The sequence below is a fragment of the Podarcis muralis genome, chromosome 3, assembly GCF_964188315.1.
Source record: "Podarcis muralis chromosome 3, rPodMur119.hap1.1, whole genome shotgun sequence".
In the NCBI taxonomy this organism is placed as follows: domain Eukaryota; kingdom Metazoa; phylum Chordata; class Lepidosauria; order Squamata; family Lacertidae; genus Podarcis; species Podarcis muralis.
In genome coordinates, this window is record NC_135657.1 from 32,344,265 (window position 1) to 32,362,979 (window position 18,715).

Here is an 18,715-nt window from a genome sequence, read left to right on the forward strand (position 1 = left end):
ACGCTCTGTCACAAGAGACTAGGGCCCTCTGGGACTTGACATCTTTCCGCAGGGCCTGCAAGATGGAGCTGTTCCACCAGGCCTTTGGCCAAGGCACAGCTTGGTAATCCTCACAGAACTCTAGCCCAATGGTTGCCATTAATTTGATTTTGAATTGATTTTAGAATGTATTGATTTTAGAATGCTGTATTACTTTTGCTGTTGTTAGCCACTCTGAGCCCGGCTTTGGCTGGCGAGGGCGGGATACAAATAAAATTTTATTTATTATTATTATTAAAAGGGTATCATTGGCTACTAACCATAGTGACTGTGCTCTGCCTCCATAGTTACTGAAGGCCACAGGTTGTGGGAGTGCTCTTGCACTCAGACTGTACTTGCAGGCTTTTTATAGGCACCTGGTTAGCCACTCTGAGTAAAGACTGGTAGCTAGTTGAGCTTCTGACCTGATCCTGCAGGTTCTTCTTATATTCATAATAGTTTTTAACAGAGTTGAAGGTCATACGATGGACCACTTTCTATCATGTTATTTTGTCCAGCTGTTGATGCTTGTCACATTTTGAAATACTGCACTGCAAAACCTACTAAACCTATAGCTGGAGAAGATAAGCAGATGAGTGTGCGCTTGACAGATACTTGTGGGGTAGGCACTCCTGGATCCAGCCTTAAGCTACCTTCTAACTCAGGCTTCTCCAAACTTGGGCCCCCAGCTATTTTTTGGACTACAACTCCCATCATCCCTAGCTAGCAGGACCAGTGGTCAGGGATGATGAGAATTGTAGTCCAAAAACAGCCGGAAACCAAAGTTTGGGGAACCCTGTTCTAACTGTGCAAATCACTAGCCAAGGGGTCCCACGATCAACATGCTTTTTTTTAAAGTTAGTAAAATCTGCTATGAAGCTATAGCTAGGTGGGTGGCAGAGACAGCAGAAGTGGTTAGAAAATCTACCCGGGAGCTGAAGGAACAGGAGCACGACTTGTTGGCAAACTTTCTTGTGCCAGGTTCTGGGTGCCCTGATCTATTGGAACAGCAATGTACTTGAAGAGTGATTCAGTCTAATCTTGTGCCATAGAAAGGGGCGGTGACTTTGTTTTGTTCAGCTTCTCCTGTGCTATCATTAGAGAGGGGGGAGGGAGAAAAGAGAAGGCACAGCCAAGTGCAGCTGGCACGCCTCCGGGTGGCTCTTATATAACCTGGGCTCTCCCAGGGCACTACCGTTGGAATAAGGTGAAAGATTCTTAAGGAACTCCTTCTATTGCTTGCGCTGCCATTGCAGGGATTCAGATTGCTGTGGCGCTGGAACTGTTCGAAAAAGTGTGATCTGGGATCCTGCTCTGCTCTTGGATCAAGTTAGGAAGCTGAAGAGGATGGCTTCAGATGAGCTGGTCTTCTTTGTCAATGGCAAGAAGGTAGGGGAGACCCCTCACATTTAATTTTCTTTTATTTGTATCTCAACCCTTGGATTAACTTCACAAGTTGCAGATTGCACTTGAGAACTGTGCTCCACATGCAGCTAAACAGCCTTGAACATTTATGAAAATGAAAAACCATCATTTCTAAAACAAGCAAACTTTATTGAACTACTAAAACTTTTTTCAGCGTAGAGTAAGGGAGACACGTTAATCAAATGACCAAGTTTGCTGCTATTGCTCTCTCTCTCTTTTAGAAAGATAGTATCCAACTTTCTTTTAGCCAAAAAATAATAATGATCTGTAATGCTTTTCAGTCTTTTTCTTCCAGAGAATGCTTCTGTTTCATTGCTGAAATAGTTACGTTTAAAAAAAGATAGACCCCAATTCAATAAACACCCACATTTCCTAAACTTACATTGAATAAAGCAGAGTGGAAGAAGGCTACTGAAAGATGCCCAGTGAATGAAGTACATGCAAGGAAAACCATCCTGTTTCTATGTCATTTTAAAAATATGACTACCTGTCGGATAACATAACTATTCTCAACACCCTCTGCCTGTAGCTTGTCCAGCCAGCAACAAACAACAACTGAGTGACAGCGCTGGGCAGTTGCTGTTGGACTGATATCCTCACTAAATTAAATTACAGAAGCAAGCACGATGATTGCTACAAACCCACAGCGATTTCCACCTCTCCGTAAAGAGATCAAATGCTAGCGATTACCAGCGAAGCAGCTGCTTGCCAGGGGTGGGGTGGCAGGTTGTTCCGTTCCTGATGCATTTGAGAGAGAGAGAGAGCATTGCGCCTAGTCGTTCTGTCTGACCCAGCAAGGCTATGCTTAGGTTAATTTAGCCGGAGCTGCCTAACTGTGTGGAGATTTTGCTCCGGCCACGAGACTGCAGTACACAGACTGAAACGAATCAGCACCTCCCCTCTATAAATAGTGGTATTAATCTGATTCAGCATGGTGGAATTCTGTTCCTCTGCCCGGGGCTGGAGCTGACCTTCCCGAGCAAACAGATGGTTCTATGTTGCTACTGCCCAGTGGTGTCAACCAGGGCGCACCTTTGTGCACTGGGAGCTCCAGAGAGCTTCCATATGGATTGCACAGTTGGGAAGGGCCAGGGGTGGAGACGGGGGTTGAATTGCATCAGCAAATCACAGAGCAAATTGACTTGTCCGTCCTGCGCTCTGTCCTTTAGTAGCAGCAAGGCTGGACCTAGGAAAGCAGAGTGCTGACATCTGACTGCCCTAATATTTGGGCAGGAATCTGGCCCTCTCTGCAGTGTGTGTCCTACAAGTGTCACTCTAAGAAAGCAGTAATAATGGAAGGCTTAACAGGAGTCAACAGCTTTTCCAGAAACCACCAGGACACAGTTGGGACCCCATTTACACACCTGTTTCTGAGATGAATTGTGCACCTGCAGCTCATAGGGTTGAAGGCTGCATGTACCTTGTCCTACCCCTACCTCCCCAGCACCTCTTGCTAAAAGGATATTGGGTGGGAAGGCAGGACATAGGACCTCCAACCAATGTGGTGTAGTGGTTAGAGTGTTGGGCTCAGACCTGAAGGACCAGGGTTCAAATCCCCACTCTGCCAGGACTGGTTGACCTTTGACCAGGCACTCACTGTCAGCCCAGCCTACCTCACAGGGTTGTTATGAGGACAAAGGGGGGGGGGAGGAGAACTAGGTACATCACCTTGAGCACCTTGGGGGAAAGGTGGGATATAAATGTAAAAAATACATCTCTTAACAGCTAAATTGGATCAGGCAATGCTGGGCTAGGTGGACCTGTGGTTTGACTCCGCACAGGGCATAGGAAGCTGCCTTACACAGTTGCACCATTGGTCAATGTAGCGCAGTATTGTCTGCACTGGCTGGCAGCAGCTCTGCAGGGCTTTGGACAGGAGCCTTCCCCAGCCCTCCCTGGAGATGCCAGGGATTGAGCCTGAGACCTTCTGCATGCCAAGCAGATGCTCTGCTTCGGAGCCGCGGCCCTTTGTACTTGTGCCACTGCCTCCCTATGCCATTTCCACGTGGGTTAGGGCTGCTTCACACATCGTACATTTTAAACCGCATTTAGATATTCTGACGGCAAGCGCTCTTTGGCAGTGGAATGGTCTCTCTCGGGAGGTTGTGGACTCTCCTTCCTTGGAGGTTTTGAAGCAGAGGTTGGGTGGCCATCTGTCATGGATGCTTTAGCTGAGATTCCTGTGTTCCAGGGGGTTGGGCTAGATGACCCTTGTGGTCCCTTCCAACTCTAAGATTCTATGATTCTAAGTGCACACTTGCATTTCACAAATCCAGGAAATTGCCTAAGGTTAGTACCTCCAGATAGGCTGGTATTTTACCCATCAGCCCATCCATAAGGATAGCTTACAGTAGAACCTCAACTAAGAGTGGTGGACTCGTAATCTGGTGAACCGGGTTCGCGTCTCTGCTCCTCCACATGCAGCTGCTGGGTGACCTTGGGCCAGTCACACTTCTCTGAAGTCTCTCAGCCCCACTCACCTCACAGAGTGTTTGTTGTGGGGGAGGAAGGGAAAGGAGAATGTTAGCCGCTTTGAGACTCCTTCGGGTAGTGATAAAGCGGGATATCAAATCCAAACTCCTCCTCCTCCTCCTCCTCCTCCTCTTCTTCTTCTTCCCACTGCCCCATTCGCGAACAATCCAATTCACGACTACGGCAAACCTGGAAGTAAATACTGGGTTTGCTGCGATTCCTGCATGCGCAGAAGCAGCATCTGCCGACTGCACATGCGAAGAAGCAGCTGCTGATGTCTGCACATGCGCAGAACGGCGCTGCCGCCGAATGTGCACACACAGAACGGCGCTTCTCCCAGCAACCCGGATCGACTCACGAACAGACCTCCGAAATGTTTTCCATACCTGAGTAGAGTTTCCACTGTATTTAGCACTGTGCATGTGCTAAATAAAGCTGACCAAACCTGCAAGAGGTGTAGTGGTTAGAGTGATAGACCTGAGGGGCCAGGGCACTCAACCAGGAAGCTCCTTCGACCAGCCATTTACTGTCAGCCCAGCCTACCTTACAGGGTCGTCGTGAGGGTGAAACGGGGAGGAGGAGACCATAACCTGGAAGCTCTGAAGATTGAGCTCTGTTCCAAACCGTTTGTTCAGATCCTTGCAAACACGGCAGCAAGCAAAGGCCCGTCATTATGCAACGCTTACCAGAACAGGAGGCTTGAAGTACATATGGGTGGAGCATTGCAACACACCCCCTGGGAATGTTGACCGAGAGCCTGGAACAGAACGTGATACCTTGTCCTGCAGCTGGTGAGAAAGGTTACTTCGTCTCTGTTGCCGATAGCCTGACATCGCAAAAATAACCAGTGCTGTATTGTGCTGCGTGTGACTTCAAGGCTATGGGGCCGGGCGATAAGGGACAAACGATAAGATACGGCTTTTGCAGAGGAACACAAGCTACAATGAGACTTCACCAGCCAACTCTTATTTCACAGGCAAATCTGCTGGTGTGTCTTTAAGCACCTGTTTCATTTCTGCTATGTATCGGCTGCTAAGATAACGTTCCTTGACCTCTTATGAGAGTGCAGCATGACTGTAGCTGGAAACTTTTTTCTTTTTCTTCTTTTTTTAACATCTTGCTCTTGGGGAAATAGGTGTGTTTACATGTTAACCACATAAAGATAAAGAGCAGTAGCATGGGGAAGGCTTGTAAACCATTCATTTATTCATTTACACACTGCTGCCCGGACAAAATGAATTTACCTACTAAAGCTGCTAGCGCTATCTGAGGGGGAAGCTGCTATGGGAGCTCTGAAGGGGACTTTGCTTGGGAAAGCAGCACAAAAAAACCCCACCCGCTCCTATGCTGTAGCTCCAATCCTGATGCCCCTCTCCCTTGCTTCAATTTCAAAACATGCCCTCAAAACATGTACAGGGCCAAACTATATGGTGCCTTAGGGAAGCCCCCAAGCTAGGCTCTGAGGTTAATAGCTCTTTGTTGGTTTTCTGCTCTTCCCCAGCTTGTGTTCAGTGGTATACGGCCTCTGCATATGGAGGTTCTATATAAATAATCAATCCACCATTATAGCAAATAGCTGCTGCCATCCATATATTTGTCTAACTCACATTTAAAGCTGAATGAGTAGGTGTCTCCATGTCTCGTGGCATATATGAGTTCTGCGTATGATTCAAAACTTGATTGAACCCAGTGACCATGAAATATACTCGGAGTCGAGAGTGGATTTCATGCTCTTTATTCAGCTCATAGTGGTGAGGAGGAATGGAAGTTCCCCCAGAGTGTCTGCTTTATATACATTATTTACACAATGGGCCCCACGTGATTGGCTAATTCTGGGATTCTCCTGTAGGCCAATCGGGTTGCGGATTCACTTCCACCTGGAGCTGGATTGGGTGGCTCCTGTGGACCAATCAGACTGCTGCATTCTGAATCCTATTGTTCTAGGACCAACCAGACTGCTGCATTTTGGATCCTATTCAACTCAGTACATAACAGAGCAGGATTAAGAAAGTAAGGGAGAAATAAAAAAACCCTGAAGCACTTTATCCTAAAGCGTATAATAGAACTGAGATGGCTCAGTTGGTTAGAGCATGTGGCTCTTAATGCCAGGGTTGTGGGTTCGAACCCCACATTGGGCAAAATATTCCTGCATTGCAGGGGGTGGGACTAGATGACCCTGGTGGTCCCTTCCAACTCTACAGTTCTATGATTCTAGGGTAGAATAAGATGAAGAATTCCAATAGACCTCAGTAGAAAGGGCAATACAGGATTCATAGAAATTGTAGAGTTGGAAGGGACCACGAGGGTCATCTAGCTCAACCCCCTGCAATGCAGGAATCTTTTTGCCCAACGTGGGGCTCAAACCCACGACCCTGACCTACACGAGCCACAGATTCCATAGATAAATTATGTGTTATGTTTGTCTGCCCTGAGTCTTCTGCCAATCTAGGTGATGTAAACATAGAATAAACACTTTTCGGTTGCCTGTGCAGTGGTAAGAGCTAGGAGCACATGATCACCTTATTGCGCATGAGTAAGAAATGCGCTTAGATAATCTGTTAATAATAATCACAACAGAGTCTTCATGCCCTACGGCCAGGAAGAGAAATCCAAAGAAATGTTGTCCTTCTGACCCTAAGGGCAAAGTCTTTGAAATAAAACCTAAGTGTCTAGCTAATAAGGGCAGATAAAAGTAAGCAGTATTGCTAACAACAGAGGCTGAGCTGGCTGGGATGTTTCTGATTAAGAGTTCTCCAGAACCAGCTCTTGCCATTAGAGGTTCTGAATGAATTAAATTAATCAGGGGTCAGCAGACTTTTTCAGTAGGGGGCCGGTCCACTGCCCCTCAGATCTTGTGGGGGGGCCGGACTATATTTTTATTGGGGGGAAATGAACAAATTCCTATGCCCCACAAATAACCCAGAGATACATTTTAAATAAAAGCACACATTCTACTCATGTAAAAACACGCTGATTCCCAGACCGTCCGCGGGCCATATTTAGAAGGCGATTGGGCCGGATCTGGCCCCCAGGCCTTAGTTTGCCTACCCATGAATTAGAAGGTAATGAGGAGTTGCGTTAAATTGTGCTCCTTGGCCGGAGCAACATTTTGGCCTCAGGAGGCTGTGTTGTGGGGACATTTGCCCTCGTTCTGACTGGTCATTATTAAGTCAATCAGACTTGAAGTCAATGCTTCCTGCACTCACTCTGCAGCCTCCTTGTGAGGGAAGAGGATCTCCCAGAGGCACTGTCACCACTAAAAGGTAAAGGGACCCCTGACCATTAGGTCCAGTCGTGGCCGACTCTGGGGTTATGGCGCTCATCTCACTTTATTGGCTGAGAGAGCCGGTGTACAGCTTCCGGGTCATGTGGCCAGCATGACTAAGCAGCTCCTGGCGAACCAGAGCAGCACACGGAAACGCCATTTACCTTCCCGCCGGAGCGGTACTTATTTATCTACTTGTACTTTGACTGTGCTTTCAAACTGCTAGGTTGTCACCACTGCCAGGTTGATAAAACAGGTGGCAGCAGCTTAAAGTTGGCAGGGCAGTTTTGTGAAACCTTCCGCCTTCCCCGGGGGATTTCAGTTTCAAAAGACAATGTGAGAAGTCAGAACAAAGAAACTGCAAATTTTTACTAAAATATACAAAATGGGACAAACTATAACAATGAATGCAGTCATGAAGCGGATTAGCTGCAAATTTACAGCCTAATGCAGCCAAACATCAAAACGAACAGGCTTCTAAGCGCCATAAAGACATACATTGTATACAGAAAGATGGGAGAAAATGGCCTAGGAAGCTATCCTAGATAAACCACCACTTTCAGTTTGCCACAACAGTCAGCAGCCAAATGGAACTTTCAATGGCCAAATGTGTTTCTTCAGTAGCACAGCTTGAAACATTAAGTCCTAGAATAGGCAGTGGATACTCCCCCCCCCCCCCCGAAGGTGGATGTATATTCTAGTGCTGCTTTTAATCATGCCTGTAAAGCAGCTTGCGTATACAACAATAACATGCAATTCTTTCTGTTTTAGTATAATTTGTAATTTTTTAAAAAAATATGGAAGGACTTGATGGAGGCCAAGCGTTGGAAGGAAGGAAGCATATGCATACAGGGGTTCTGTTTCCAAAGAGGAAAGAGATGTCAGGAATCCTGCCTAGCAAACTGCAACAGTTACGACGGTTGGGTAAATTGTTATGTGTGCAGGGCATGGAATACCTGGGCATAGCAGGAAAGGATTAAAAAAGAAGTTGTAGAGCAAGTCAAACCAAATAAGAGACAGCTGCACAAGTGGTTATTGTCCTGACACGTTTGGAAAATCAATCTCTTCACTGGGGAATTTCCCTCAGTGTTCCTTAAGAAGCTGCTTGGCACACCTTCTCTTCCTGCTAGAATTCTCAGAATGCCCTGGGACAACAACATAACTTCTACATAACTGAGCACCCCGAAGAACACAAAGAAGAGCCTGTGGGATCAGACCAAAGGCCCATCTGGGCCAGCATCCTTTCCTCATAGTAGCCAACCAGATGCCTGTGGGAAGCAGGAGTAAAGCACAACAGGGCTCTCTCTACCCAGCAATTGGTATTTGGAGGCTTTACTGCCTCTGGCAGTTAATGGAGAATGTCGCCATTTTGGCTACTAGCCACTGGCAGCTTTGCCATTCATGGATTTTTGCCTAATCCTATTTTAAAGCCAGACAAGTTGGTGGCCGTAACTTCCTCCTGTGGGATTGAGTTCTATTGCTATAAACCCTGTAAATTAATAAGTGGTAGGATTTTGGTTATTTGGAGTATTGAAGGGAAGATTGGAGGTCAGCGGAAAAATACAGGCTAAGCTTCCTTTCCAAGCCAGGGCCTCAGCTGGGATAAGAGGCATTCTCGAAGCTATGAACATGAGTTTGACCAAACTGTGGGAGGCAGTGGAAGACAGGAGTGCCTGGCGTGCTCTGGTCCATGGGGTCACGAAGAGTCGGACACGACTAAACAACAACAACAACATGACAAAAGGTGTTGATGGCCACTGTAAGAGGAATCTTGAGCCTGGGCAGACTAAGGTTGCCACGGTGAAGGGGTGTGTGAGAGAAGTGGCAGGAAAAGACTGCTTTTGAACAAGGTGTGCTGGGAAGAAGGGAGAGAATAAAGACTGGGCTAATGGTCCCTTTACCTTTAAAAGTGAAAAGCGCCCCGCCCGGCTGCCATAATCCCCAAGGCTGTATGCTTTGGAGGACGTTGCAGCCATACCTAGCAAAGCCGGGGATTAAATCTGGGACCGCCTGCCAAACCACTGTGCCATGACCCATACATATGTGTAGAACACATGGTTTGTAGGTACGTACTTTGGATTAGCCTACTGAGAAAGCCAGCGAAGGTCATATGCAAGCAGCTATTGCACAAGAGCTGTTTTGTTGCAAGGAAATGGTTAATTTGGCTGAAGGCCGGGAGAGGAATTGGCAAGGCCAAAAGTGTTAAGCCAAGAATGTAGGAATGGAGCGCAACTTGAGGTGCAACGAAGTCTGCTTTGCAGTAATAAATATGCGTGCTTCCTCATGCCTGCCTTCTACATGTAGGAAGAAAATTGTGCCATTTTGATCTTGACAAAAAGTCCTGTCCCGATCCTGTGGGCTTGCAATAGCTGCAGCGGCAGGAACAAAGGCTTGTGCTGCCCCAGGCACCTGAAGTTCCATCTAGAACCTGACAGGCAAGGTAAACAAAGAAAAAAGCCACTTCAGATGTTGTCAGGCAGATTTTAATCTTTTACTGCAGGGGTCAGCAGCAGGGCATCCCTGAGCATCAGTTTGCCTGCCAGTACCTCCTATGGCACCCATGGGGAGGTGTCAGTCAAAATCCCCTCAAAAAATCACAATGCATGAAAGTGCCCATAGCTTAATTGCCATTATTATTAATTTTAATTTTATTTTATTTCAATTATAAAGTGCCCAAAATTACCTGCCCTCCAACCACCATACATATTTTGAAAGATAAGAGGTACCTGCCCCTGTATATTTTGTACAGACACAAAAGGAAAAGCAAATGGGGAGGGAAGAGGAAAGCAAGCACCAGAGTGGCTGCTCTTTCACTGGCTAATGGATAGGACAATGCTGGTCTCCCCTTTGCCCTTATAGCCTGTACACATGGTAGTTAGCAAGACTTTTATAAAAACAAGTAGAGCGTGGTGCTAATAATGCTCAGGTTGCAGGTTCAATCCCCTGCATATTACTGCATTCCAGGGGGTTGGACTCAAGGTCCCTTCCAGTTTTAAAATTCCATGAGTCAACAAAATAGAAAGGGGGAAAGGCACTTGGAGCTTCTAAAACAAAATAAAACACTGCATAGGACAGAAATACCACAATATAGTTATTGTCATACTATTTATTCCATTTTATATATAAAAAAAATTAAAAAAGATTTCTTAGTTTACAGTCACCCAATAAGAATAGCTCTCCGGATGATGTACAAAATTAAACAGGTTGAAAATCACAAGTCCCATAAAACAAGAATCTATCAAGCAGCAAATAAATAACAAACAACCTTTCCAAAGAAAAGATCCGTCAAATCAAACACCATAATATAATTGCCTGGAAAACGAAAGGGATAAATCCTACAGTGCTAAAATACCCATGCCATAACCATAGCATAATGCAGAGAGCTCTTTTGTTTGTTTGCTTGTTTAAAATGATGGTTTGGGAGATTTACTGACAATCATCAGAATTTTCTGACTTCTCAAAATACCGTATTTTTTGCTCTATAAGACTCACTTTTTTCCTCCTAAAAAGTAAGGGGAAATGTATGTGCGTCTTATGGAGCGAATGCAGGCTGCGCAGCTATCCCAGAAGCCAGAACAGCAAGAGGGATCGCTGCTTTCACTGCGCAGCAATCTCTCTTGCTGTTCTGGCTTCTGGGATTCAGAATATTTTTTTTCTTGTTTTCTTCCTCCAAAAACTAGGTGCATCTTATGGTCTGGTGCGTCTTATAGAGCGAAAAATACGGTACTTTCTGATGCTGGTGACGCACTGACTATAGCGCATGCATGAACACATATCTTAAGGAAATCATGTTTCTTGTCTTCCAGGTGGTGGAGAAGGATGTGGACCCGGAAACTACTTTGCTAACCTACCTTCGAAGGAAATGTATCTGATGTCAGCCGGCACGTCCTGCGTGCGATTTTAAAATGGCCAAGGCCTAGTTGTATAGATGGTCCTGCAGAATTTGAGCTTCACTTGAATTTAGAACTGGGCACCTGCTAATACTGTTTCTCCTGCTATTCCTACACCTACCATTCCCAGTCTCAGTGATGCTTAACGTAGTTCAAGACTGAGAGCAATAGCTTAATATGTGGAGATGGGCAGTCTCTCTGTTGTACCCCCCCCCCCCCCCTTTTTGGCTTCTGTCAGATTGGCTCTGAAATTTGTTGAGCCACCTACTCCCATGACCCACAACTGAAAAACAGCTTGGCCTATTTCTGAGTGAATTTGACTTCATAAACGAGTCGGTCTCCCTCACAGACTTGGAAGCCTCCTGTTTGCAGTAGTTGACAGCAAGCCATGGGTAGAGGGGAGGGTAGTCTCTCCCAGTCCTGTCTCTGATGCCAGGGAATGAAGTTAACTACTTTCCTCAAGGCCCCATGTTCCAGTGTATGGCAACACACCATGCCAGGTGCAGAAATATGTCCCCCCCTCTCTCCGTTTTCCTCATGGTTTGGTCCTGCTGGATATTGGTTTGGGAGGGGAGTTGGATAATCAACAGATTGGAGAGAGAACGGCTGGCTGGGTGGTTTGGAGGAAATACCTCTCTGGTTTTGATTAAAATTGAAGCAAATTCTGCAGTGCTGGGGGTTCATACGTGGTAACATAACTGATTTTTAGGGCCCAACTATTTGTTTTTTCCACAAAAAAAGGGCTGGCCTCTATTTTCATGGACAAGTGGCCATGTAGTGCTAACTAGATTAAGAATACTTTTAAGGTAAATATCATGCATTTTTTTCCATCCAAAGATATGCGTTAACATCCATAATAATCTTTGTCGGAACTAAAAATCTATGAACTATGTTGGGGAAGTGATGCTTAAATCTGATGTTTCTTTAGCTGGTCATGTGTTGTTATGAAGTAAATATAGCCTGTGTTTGTAAACACAATTCTACATTTATTTTTCACTGGCTGATCCACCCCAGCAATTAAAAAAGGATAATTCATATCTAGATATTTAAGACCATTCTTCTGTACTTTTGTATCAGCTGATACATTTAATTGCACAAGCAAAAATAAGTGAATTGCCACTAATAAGGAAACAGAAATGGTTTGGAAGGATGATGAAAAAACCTAGGCCGCAATATGTTTTTGTTGTGTCCTAAGAAAGTATTGGATAGTCCTAGACAAATTGGATAACTCAATCTTTTATTTACTCTGTGCATCTGGAAACTGAGCCTGCTATAAGAAGCAGTGGCTGTAGATATATTTAAGAATTTCTTGCTCAGTTGCTACTTTTTTCCTTAACTGCCATACTGTTAGTGGGGTTATGTGGAACCAAGCTGGGCTGTGGAGAAGGTGGATGTGGTGCCTGCACTGTTATGATTTCCAAGTTCGACAGATCCCAGAAGAAAACCATGTATCCTTTGAATGGCAAGTGATGAGATGGGTGAATGGGTTTCTAATGTGGGTATCGGCCGTACGGAGGACAGATTCTCAGTGGGTGGAAAAATGTAATTGTGTAAAGTCTGTTCCTCCCATAAATTTTCAAATGTATTTGATAATTTGTTTGCTCTGTTCCTTTGATGGGTGGCAGAAAGTTTGACTATGATTGGGAACCTGCAGCCCTCCAGAAATTCTCGGACGCCAACTCCCATCAGTGCCAGCCAGTGTAGCCAATGGTCAGAGATAATGCGAGTTGTACTTGAGCAGTTTCTGGAAGGTCAAAGGTTCCCCACCTCTGAGCGATGGTCATCTAGGACAAAATGCAATTTATTTTAAAAAATATTTGCCAAAGTAGCTGCTTGGCACTACATTCAAGCCTCATGCAGCTCCACAATATGCCAGCTGGGTCTTCCTTTATGTAATCACTTGGGCTGCAAGTATATCTTCATTCATGTGGCAGTAAGCCCCACTGAGGACTTGCTTCTGAATAGACACAGTGCTTAGCACGGTGCCGTTAGTCTTCCTTTTAAAATGCCAAGAATTGGGGCTGGTTCACGCAACAATCTCACTGTATAGAGTAGGGGGAACCAACCTGGTGTCTCCAGGCTCTCAACTCCCATCAGCCCCAGCCAGCATGGCCAATGATCAGGGATGATGGGAGCTGGAGTCAAGCAACTTCTAGGGGATGGCAGCTTCACCACCCCTGTCCTGTGCAATCCTTTTGGTTTCCTAGGAATGGCAAAGCACATGATTACCGTATGTTACGGCACATCCAAATGTTTTGCCCCCTGCTGTTATCTTGATTTCTTAGCTTTAGCATCTGATAAGGGTGCTTATTAAAACCCACTGGCCTTTCCCAGATTGGTTTGCTTAGTAAGATTAATGTTTGCTTTAATGTAATGGACAGTTTTGTGCCAAAGTTCAGTATCAGTATACTGAGTGAATCTACTCTTCTCTTGGTCTCTTCTTAGCTCATCTTCCCTGCTTTGCTTCCCTTTGCCCTGTTTCTCTTCACAGCAGCACAAACTTAATTTAAATCTTTAGGAGTTCACAGCCCACCCTTTTTTTCCGAACCCGGCCATTTTCAGAATGTTGGCTTTAGTAGTTTGTATAGTCTTGCTTTGGAAATGATTGTTCAGCATTTTGGGGGCTGGGGAACTGGGAAACTTTATTGGGTTTCCTGTGAAATTCTGAGCATGAATTCCTTTCCTGGGTCGGGAACCATGTGCTCAAATGGAACGTGGGTGTATATCTGTGCACACATCCAATGTGATATCTGCCTGTAGCGCTTGAGGAGTGTGTGTGGTATCTTCCCATCCATCTCACAACACAAGAGGCACAGCAATCACTTCCATCCTATGTCTTGAGCTTCTAGTTGCATAGAATACCTTGCAGCCCATGACTCTATCTGGGTTGGAGCCCAAGTTGGATTTATAACACTTAGGCTATGTACACCTTCCTGGCTTACAAGAAGCTCCTTTCGATTCCTTGGGTGCAGCTCATCAGACCCTAGAGATTTGAATTCCTTTACTGTAAAGTAGCTTGCCACTTCTTTTCCTATCTCAGGCTGCAGGTCTCTCCTTGCATCATTTATCCTGTTATCGCCAGGTTGGTCACTGCTTTCTTTTTGGGTGAAGACAGAGGCAAAGTAGGTATTGAGCAGTTCCACCCTCTCTCTGTCGCCCAATCACATTTCTCAGTCTTATCCATGCAGAGGGCTTGCAACTGTTGATTACCCCTGTGTACTCTCCCTTTGTGATTTCCGCTTTCTTTCCCTATGCATGCCCTTCTTGCATCTCAGCTCTTCTGTAAGCTGCTTACGCAGCCACACTGGTTTCATTAAATGCCCCCCCATTTTTCTTTCTTGTTGGAATTGTCTGCCTTGTGTCTTCAGTATTTCACCTTTAAGAAACTCCCATCCATCTTGGACTCCCTTCTCTTTGAGTATTTCGGAACATGGGATCTCACTCAGTTGTTCCTTAAGCTTCTTGAAATCAGCCTTCTTAAAGTTCAGAGTGTATGTCCAACTACACTCAGCTTTCCCTTGCATCTGTATCATGAAACTCAAGAGGACATGATCACTTCCTCCCAAGGTTCCCAGTACTTCCACTTCATCAATCAGTTCCTCCCTATTGGTGAGGACCAGGTCCTAGATAGACTTGTTGCTTCTTCCACTTTCTGGGAAATGTAATTGTCAGTGAGGCAATGGAGAAATTTGTTGGACCTTGCATTCTTGGTAGAGTTTGAGTTCCAACCAATATTGGGGTAGTTGAGGCACCCCATGACTACTATAAAGGTCAAGGTATAGGGACCCCTGGCCATTAGGTCCAGTCGTGACCGACTCTGGGGTTGCGCCGTTCATCTCGCTTTATTGGCCGAGGGAGCCAGCATACAGCTTCCAGGTCATGTGGCCAGCATGACTAAGCCACTTCTGGCGATCCAGAGCAGCGCACAGAAACACTGTTTACCTTCCCGCCGGAGCAGTACCTATTTATCTACTTGCACTTTGACGTGCTTTTGAACTGCTAGGTTGGCAGGAGCAGGGACCGAGCAACGGGAGCTCACCCCGTCACGGGGATTTGAACTGCCAACCTTCTGATCGGCAAGTCCTAGGCTCCGTGGTTTAACCCACAGCGCCACCCGCGTCCCATATCTCTCCTTTTTTGAATGTTGTAGGAAGGCATCATCCAAGTCTTCAGTCTGGCTTAGAGGTCTATAGCAGACACCTATAGTAAGTCACTGTTGTTTCCCTCTCCTACAGTTTTTACCCATATACCCTCAATCTGCCTTCCATGCTCCAGGTCATGGATCTCTTCACAAGTATACACATCCTCTACATATAATACTGAAGCCAGAGGAAATGGCAATGTGTACACAGCCTAATATGCATACCCTTCTGCCATATTTGCTTGCTAGGACAACTTGCTTCTGACCAATGTTGTGTAGGCAGTTTCAGTACAAGCCAACAGCCCATTGGCTTTCATTAGTGTTACCAGCAGGCAATTTTACAAAGTGAACAACTTCCTTAACTCATGGCTCTAGACATTTTTCTGCAAATGCTTGTTTATTCCCTATCTGTGCTCTCCACCATGTAGCAGTAACTACCATTGAAGGCATAGGAAGCACTAAGACAAGGCTGCACCCAGTGCAGGTAAGGTGTGGAGTTAAACCTACATTCTAACAGTCCCTGGCCTTCCATATTACCTTGCCCAAGGCACAGTGAATTGCTAAGGCTTATGTGTTTTGTAAGCCCTTTCCCAATCAATTCAGGCATTGTATGGCAGCCAAGGAGCTGGCTAAAGGAAAGAGGAGGATGCTCTCTAGTTGGAGAAAAGTGTATGGTTCACCAAGAGTAGATACAGTTCATCAAGATGAAGTCATTGCACCCTTCTGAACTATTTGGTAATCATTTTGGGAGCAAAGCAGGAGTATGCTTATTACATTTACTGATGACACCAAGTTGAAAAGTTAATGCAACTATGTATTGACAAACTATGCAGGGTGAATTGGGAAGTCTCACAGGAAAAATTGACACTGCATGAAACCCATAGCAACAGTACCAAGATTGTGCTCTTGTGCACATGGGTACGAGTATGAATGTGTTTTTTCCTTCAAAGTTTCAACCGATGAAAGAAGAAATATTATCGTGATTATGGTTGAGTACATCACTACTGGCAGTGAATCCTCAAATGAAGAATATGCATGTTTTAGGCACATGTTTAAGCATGGTGTTTCCATTAAGGATAAAGCACAATTACACACATACCACAGTAGATGTGGTTAGAGATTACTTAAGAAATTAGGCCTCTGAACTCTGTGCCTTCTTTGGCAAGACGTTGTTCAGTCCTGGGTCAACTAAGGGGGCCATTGTCATACTAATAAGAGCCTTCTGTCCTTGCATTCTTCCAGGAAAGAATAGCCAAAAGCCATGGGTCTCAGTGTGGTTTCTGCACTCCTGGCATTGTTATGTCCATGTACACGCTCCTTCGCAATCAGCCTGAACCAAAAATGGAAGAAATTGAAGATGCTTTCCAAGGTGAAAGGTTTTTGAACCTTACTAACTTTTGTCCAACCCCCACGACACAACTTGATTTTTTGGGGAGGGGGCTGCATATATGATTGGAGAAGTGATGGGCTGTTACATGTTCAACCTTACACCTTGGACATTAAGAAAAGAAAGCCGGCTGCCTTCAGCTGCTTTGCCATCCTTGGCGGTGGTGGGAATGGCCCTGTCATTGTGACTCAGCAGAGTATGTGTGCCTTTCTAAAATAAAAAGTTAACATACCCCCTCATGCATTCCAATTAGACTGTCCTTGCTGATTGAATTAGATCATTGAGGGGTGGGGATGGTAAATCATCTTGTATTTTTTTAAAAATTGCTAGGGAAAATACTGCACAAAATTTCTTCATCTCTTTTACCATTTGGCCCTCAGATAATTCTTGTAAGGTAGAGAGCTTACAAGGCAAAATTTATTAACTAGTAATGTAGCAGCAAAGCTGGGCAAACATTTGGAAAGGAAGTTTGGCAAACAATTCAGGTCAATTCTGTGTTACCTGGAGGTTATGGTTGTGGTGCCATTTGAGATTGGAACCCCATTTTCAAAGCTATATAGAACCACAATGATACTTACTCATTTCTCTGGGGGTGAATTTTGGATATCCTCAGAAAGTTTAATGTCCTCCATGGTAGAGCAGAGCCAAAATAAATATCATTTTTTTCTTGTACATCCTTAAGTGGCTCCTAACCTCTGCAACTTGATTTGGTGATTCAGGAAATCTCTGCCGCTGTACTGGATACAGGCCCATTCTGGAGGGTTACCGGACGTTTGCAAAGGTAAGAAGCCAGAGATCAAAAGCATTTCATAGAGTTAGGTTAGCTTTTGATCAATGCCAATGGATTATACACCTAAAATAGAAAAAGTTGGTCTGCTGTGTCCAGTGTTAGTCCTACTCAGAGCAGACCCATTCATATTAATGGTTGTGCATTAGTCATGTCTTTGAATTTCAATGGCCTACTCTGAACAGGACTAACATTGGATACAAATCAATTTGCTCTCACTTCTCCAGTGCCAATTTTTAGCATTCTTGCCACAAATGTTGTTACAGGAAAGGTAGTGAACATGGAATCCTCCAGATGTTGTGGGACTCCAACTCCCATCCATCTGTGGTCTAGCAACATATGGAAGGAACATTCCACATTGCCTACCTCTGCTTTACAGAGCTAGCACTTCTAATGGGGGCGGGGAAGATCTGTTCTAAAGTCTGGATTTTCTGGAACAGATCATGATTCTTGGAGGAGTTCTGGTGCAAACTCTGTTGAAATTAATATGGGATGTGAAAGAACACTCTGCCCTTCCATGGCTCCTACTCATTTATGTAGGACTGGAACAAGAAAACATCCTTGAAGATGATATCCCATGTTGGCAAATTTATTTCAAACTGGTGTTCACTTCATTAATTTATGTCTGTTTAGGGAAAGGGATGCTCCAGAAAGGAGATGGTATAAGAAAATCTGGATCAAGGGAGGGGAAAATGTCTATAGGCAGTGATTTGCGTGCCAAGGCTCCATGATCCGCAGTTCCCTATTGGATAATAAACACACGGATGCAAGTATTTAGGTTTATGGGTTCAAATAGGCCACAACTATATTGGTTACAGATGTGAGCGGTTTAGCTTAGACATTGGGTGAAGCCAGGCTGTATTTCGACTCCTGCCCATCTGCAGGGAGTCCATCTAAGAGTAAACCACCAACAGGGGGAGCCCTATAATTTAAATAAAATAGGGGTACCCTGAGGGGTCCCCGTTGGGGTCATGGCATGGCCCTAGCCCATGTCTGGGCATCAGACAGAACCCAGACCCACGGACCCCTTTAACAGGATACCCTTAATGAGGAGGGGCAGGCGGAGACTACAACCTCCCCTCCATCCAAACAAAGGCTTACCCAGTGCCTAATCTCACAACGTTGTGATGACTGCTATAAGGGAGGCGAAAGCCAAATGATTGGTGCCAATTTGCCCAGTGGGAAAAATTCCCATGCGGCCCCAACAATATGGCGGCTGACGTTTGTCCATAGCAAGGTTGTGTCATAGAAAAGCATAAAAAGAGGATGGGTGGGTTGGGAGATCCGGCGAAGGGCACAAGAGGAGGGCTCCCCATGGCCACACCTCCCA

At 45.2% G+C, this 18,715-nt stretch overlaps 1 protein-coding gene across 1 annotated transcript in view; it reads left to right on the plus strand.

The window, feature by feature from the left end:
• Positions 1–1,189: 1,189 nt before the first annotated feature.
• XDH (xanthine dehydrogenase) overlaps positions 1,190–18,715 on the plus strand; it is a 58,435-nt gene continuing 40,909 nt past the window's right edge. The window contains exons 1-6 of the mRNA XM_028724488.2: positions 1,190–1,407; positions 10,987–11,044; positions 12,422–12,518; positions 15,587–15,695; positions 16,454–16,580; positions 17,318–17,379. Of these exons, the coding sequence (XP_028580321.2) occupies positions 1,366–1,407; positions 10,987–11,044; positions 12,422–12,518; positions 15,587–15,695; positions 16,454–16,580; positions 17,318–17,379 (495 nt within the window). The 5' untranslated portion in view covers positions 1,190–1,365. The remainder of the gene's footprint in view (positions 1,408–10,986; positions 11,045–12,421; positions 12,519–15,586; positions 15,696–16,453; positions 16,581–17,317; positions 17,380–18,715) is intronic.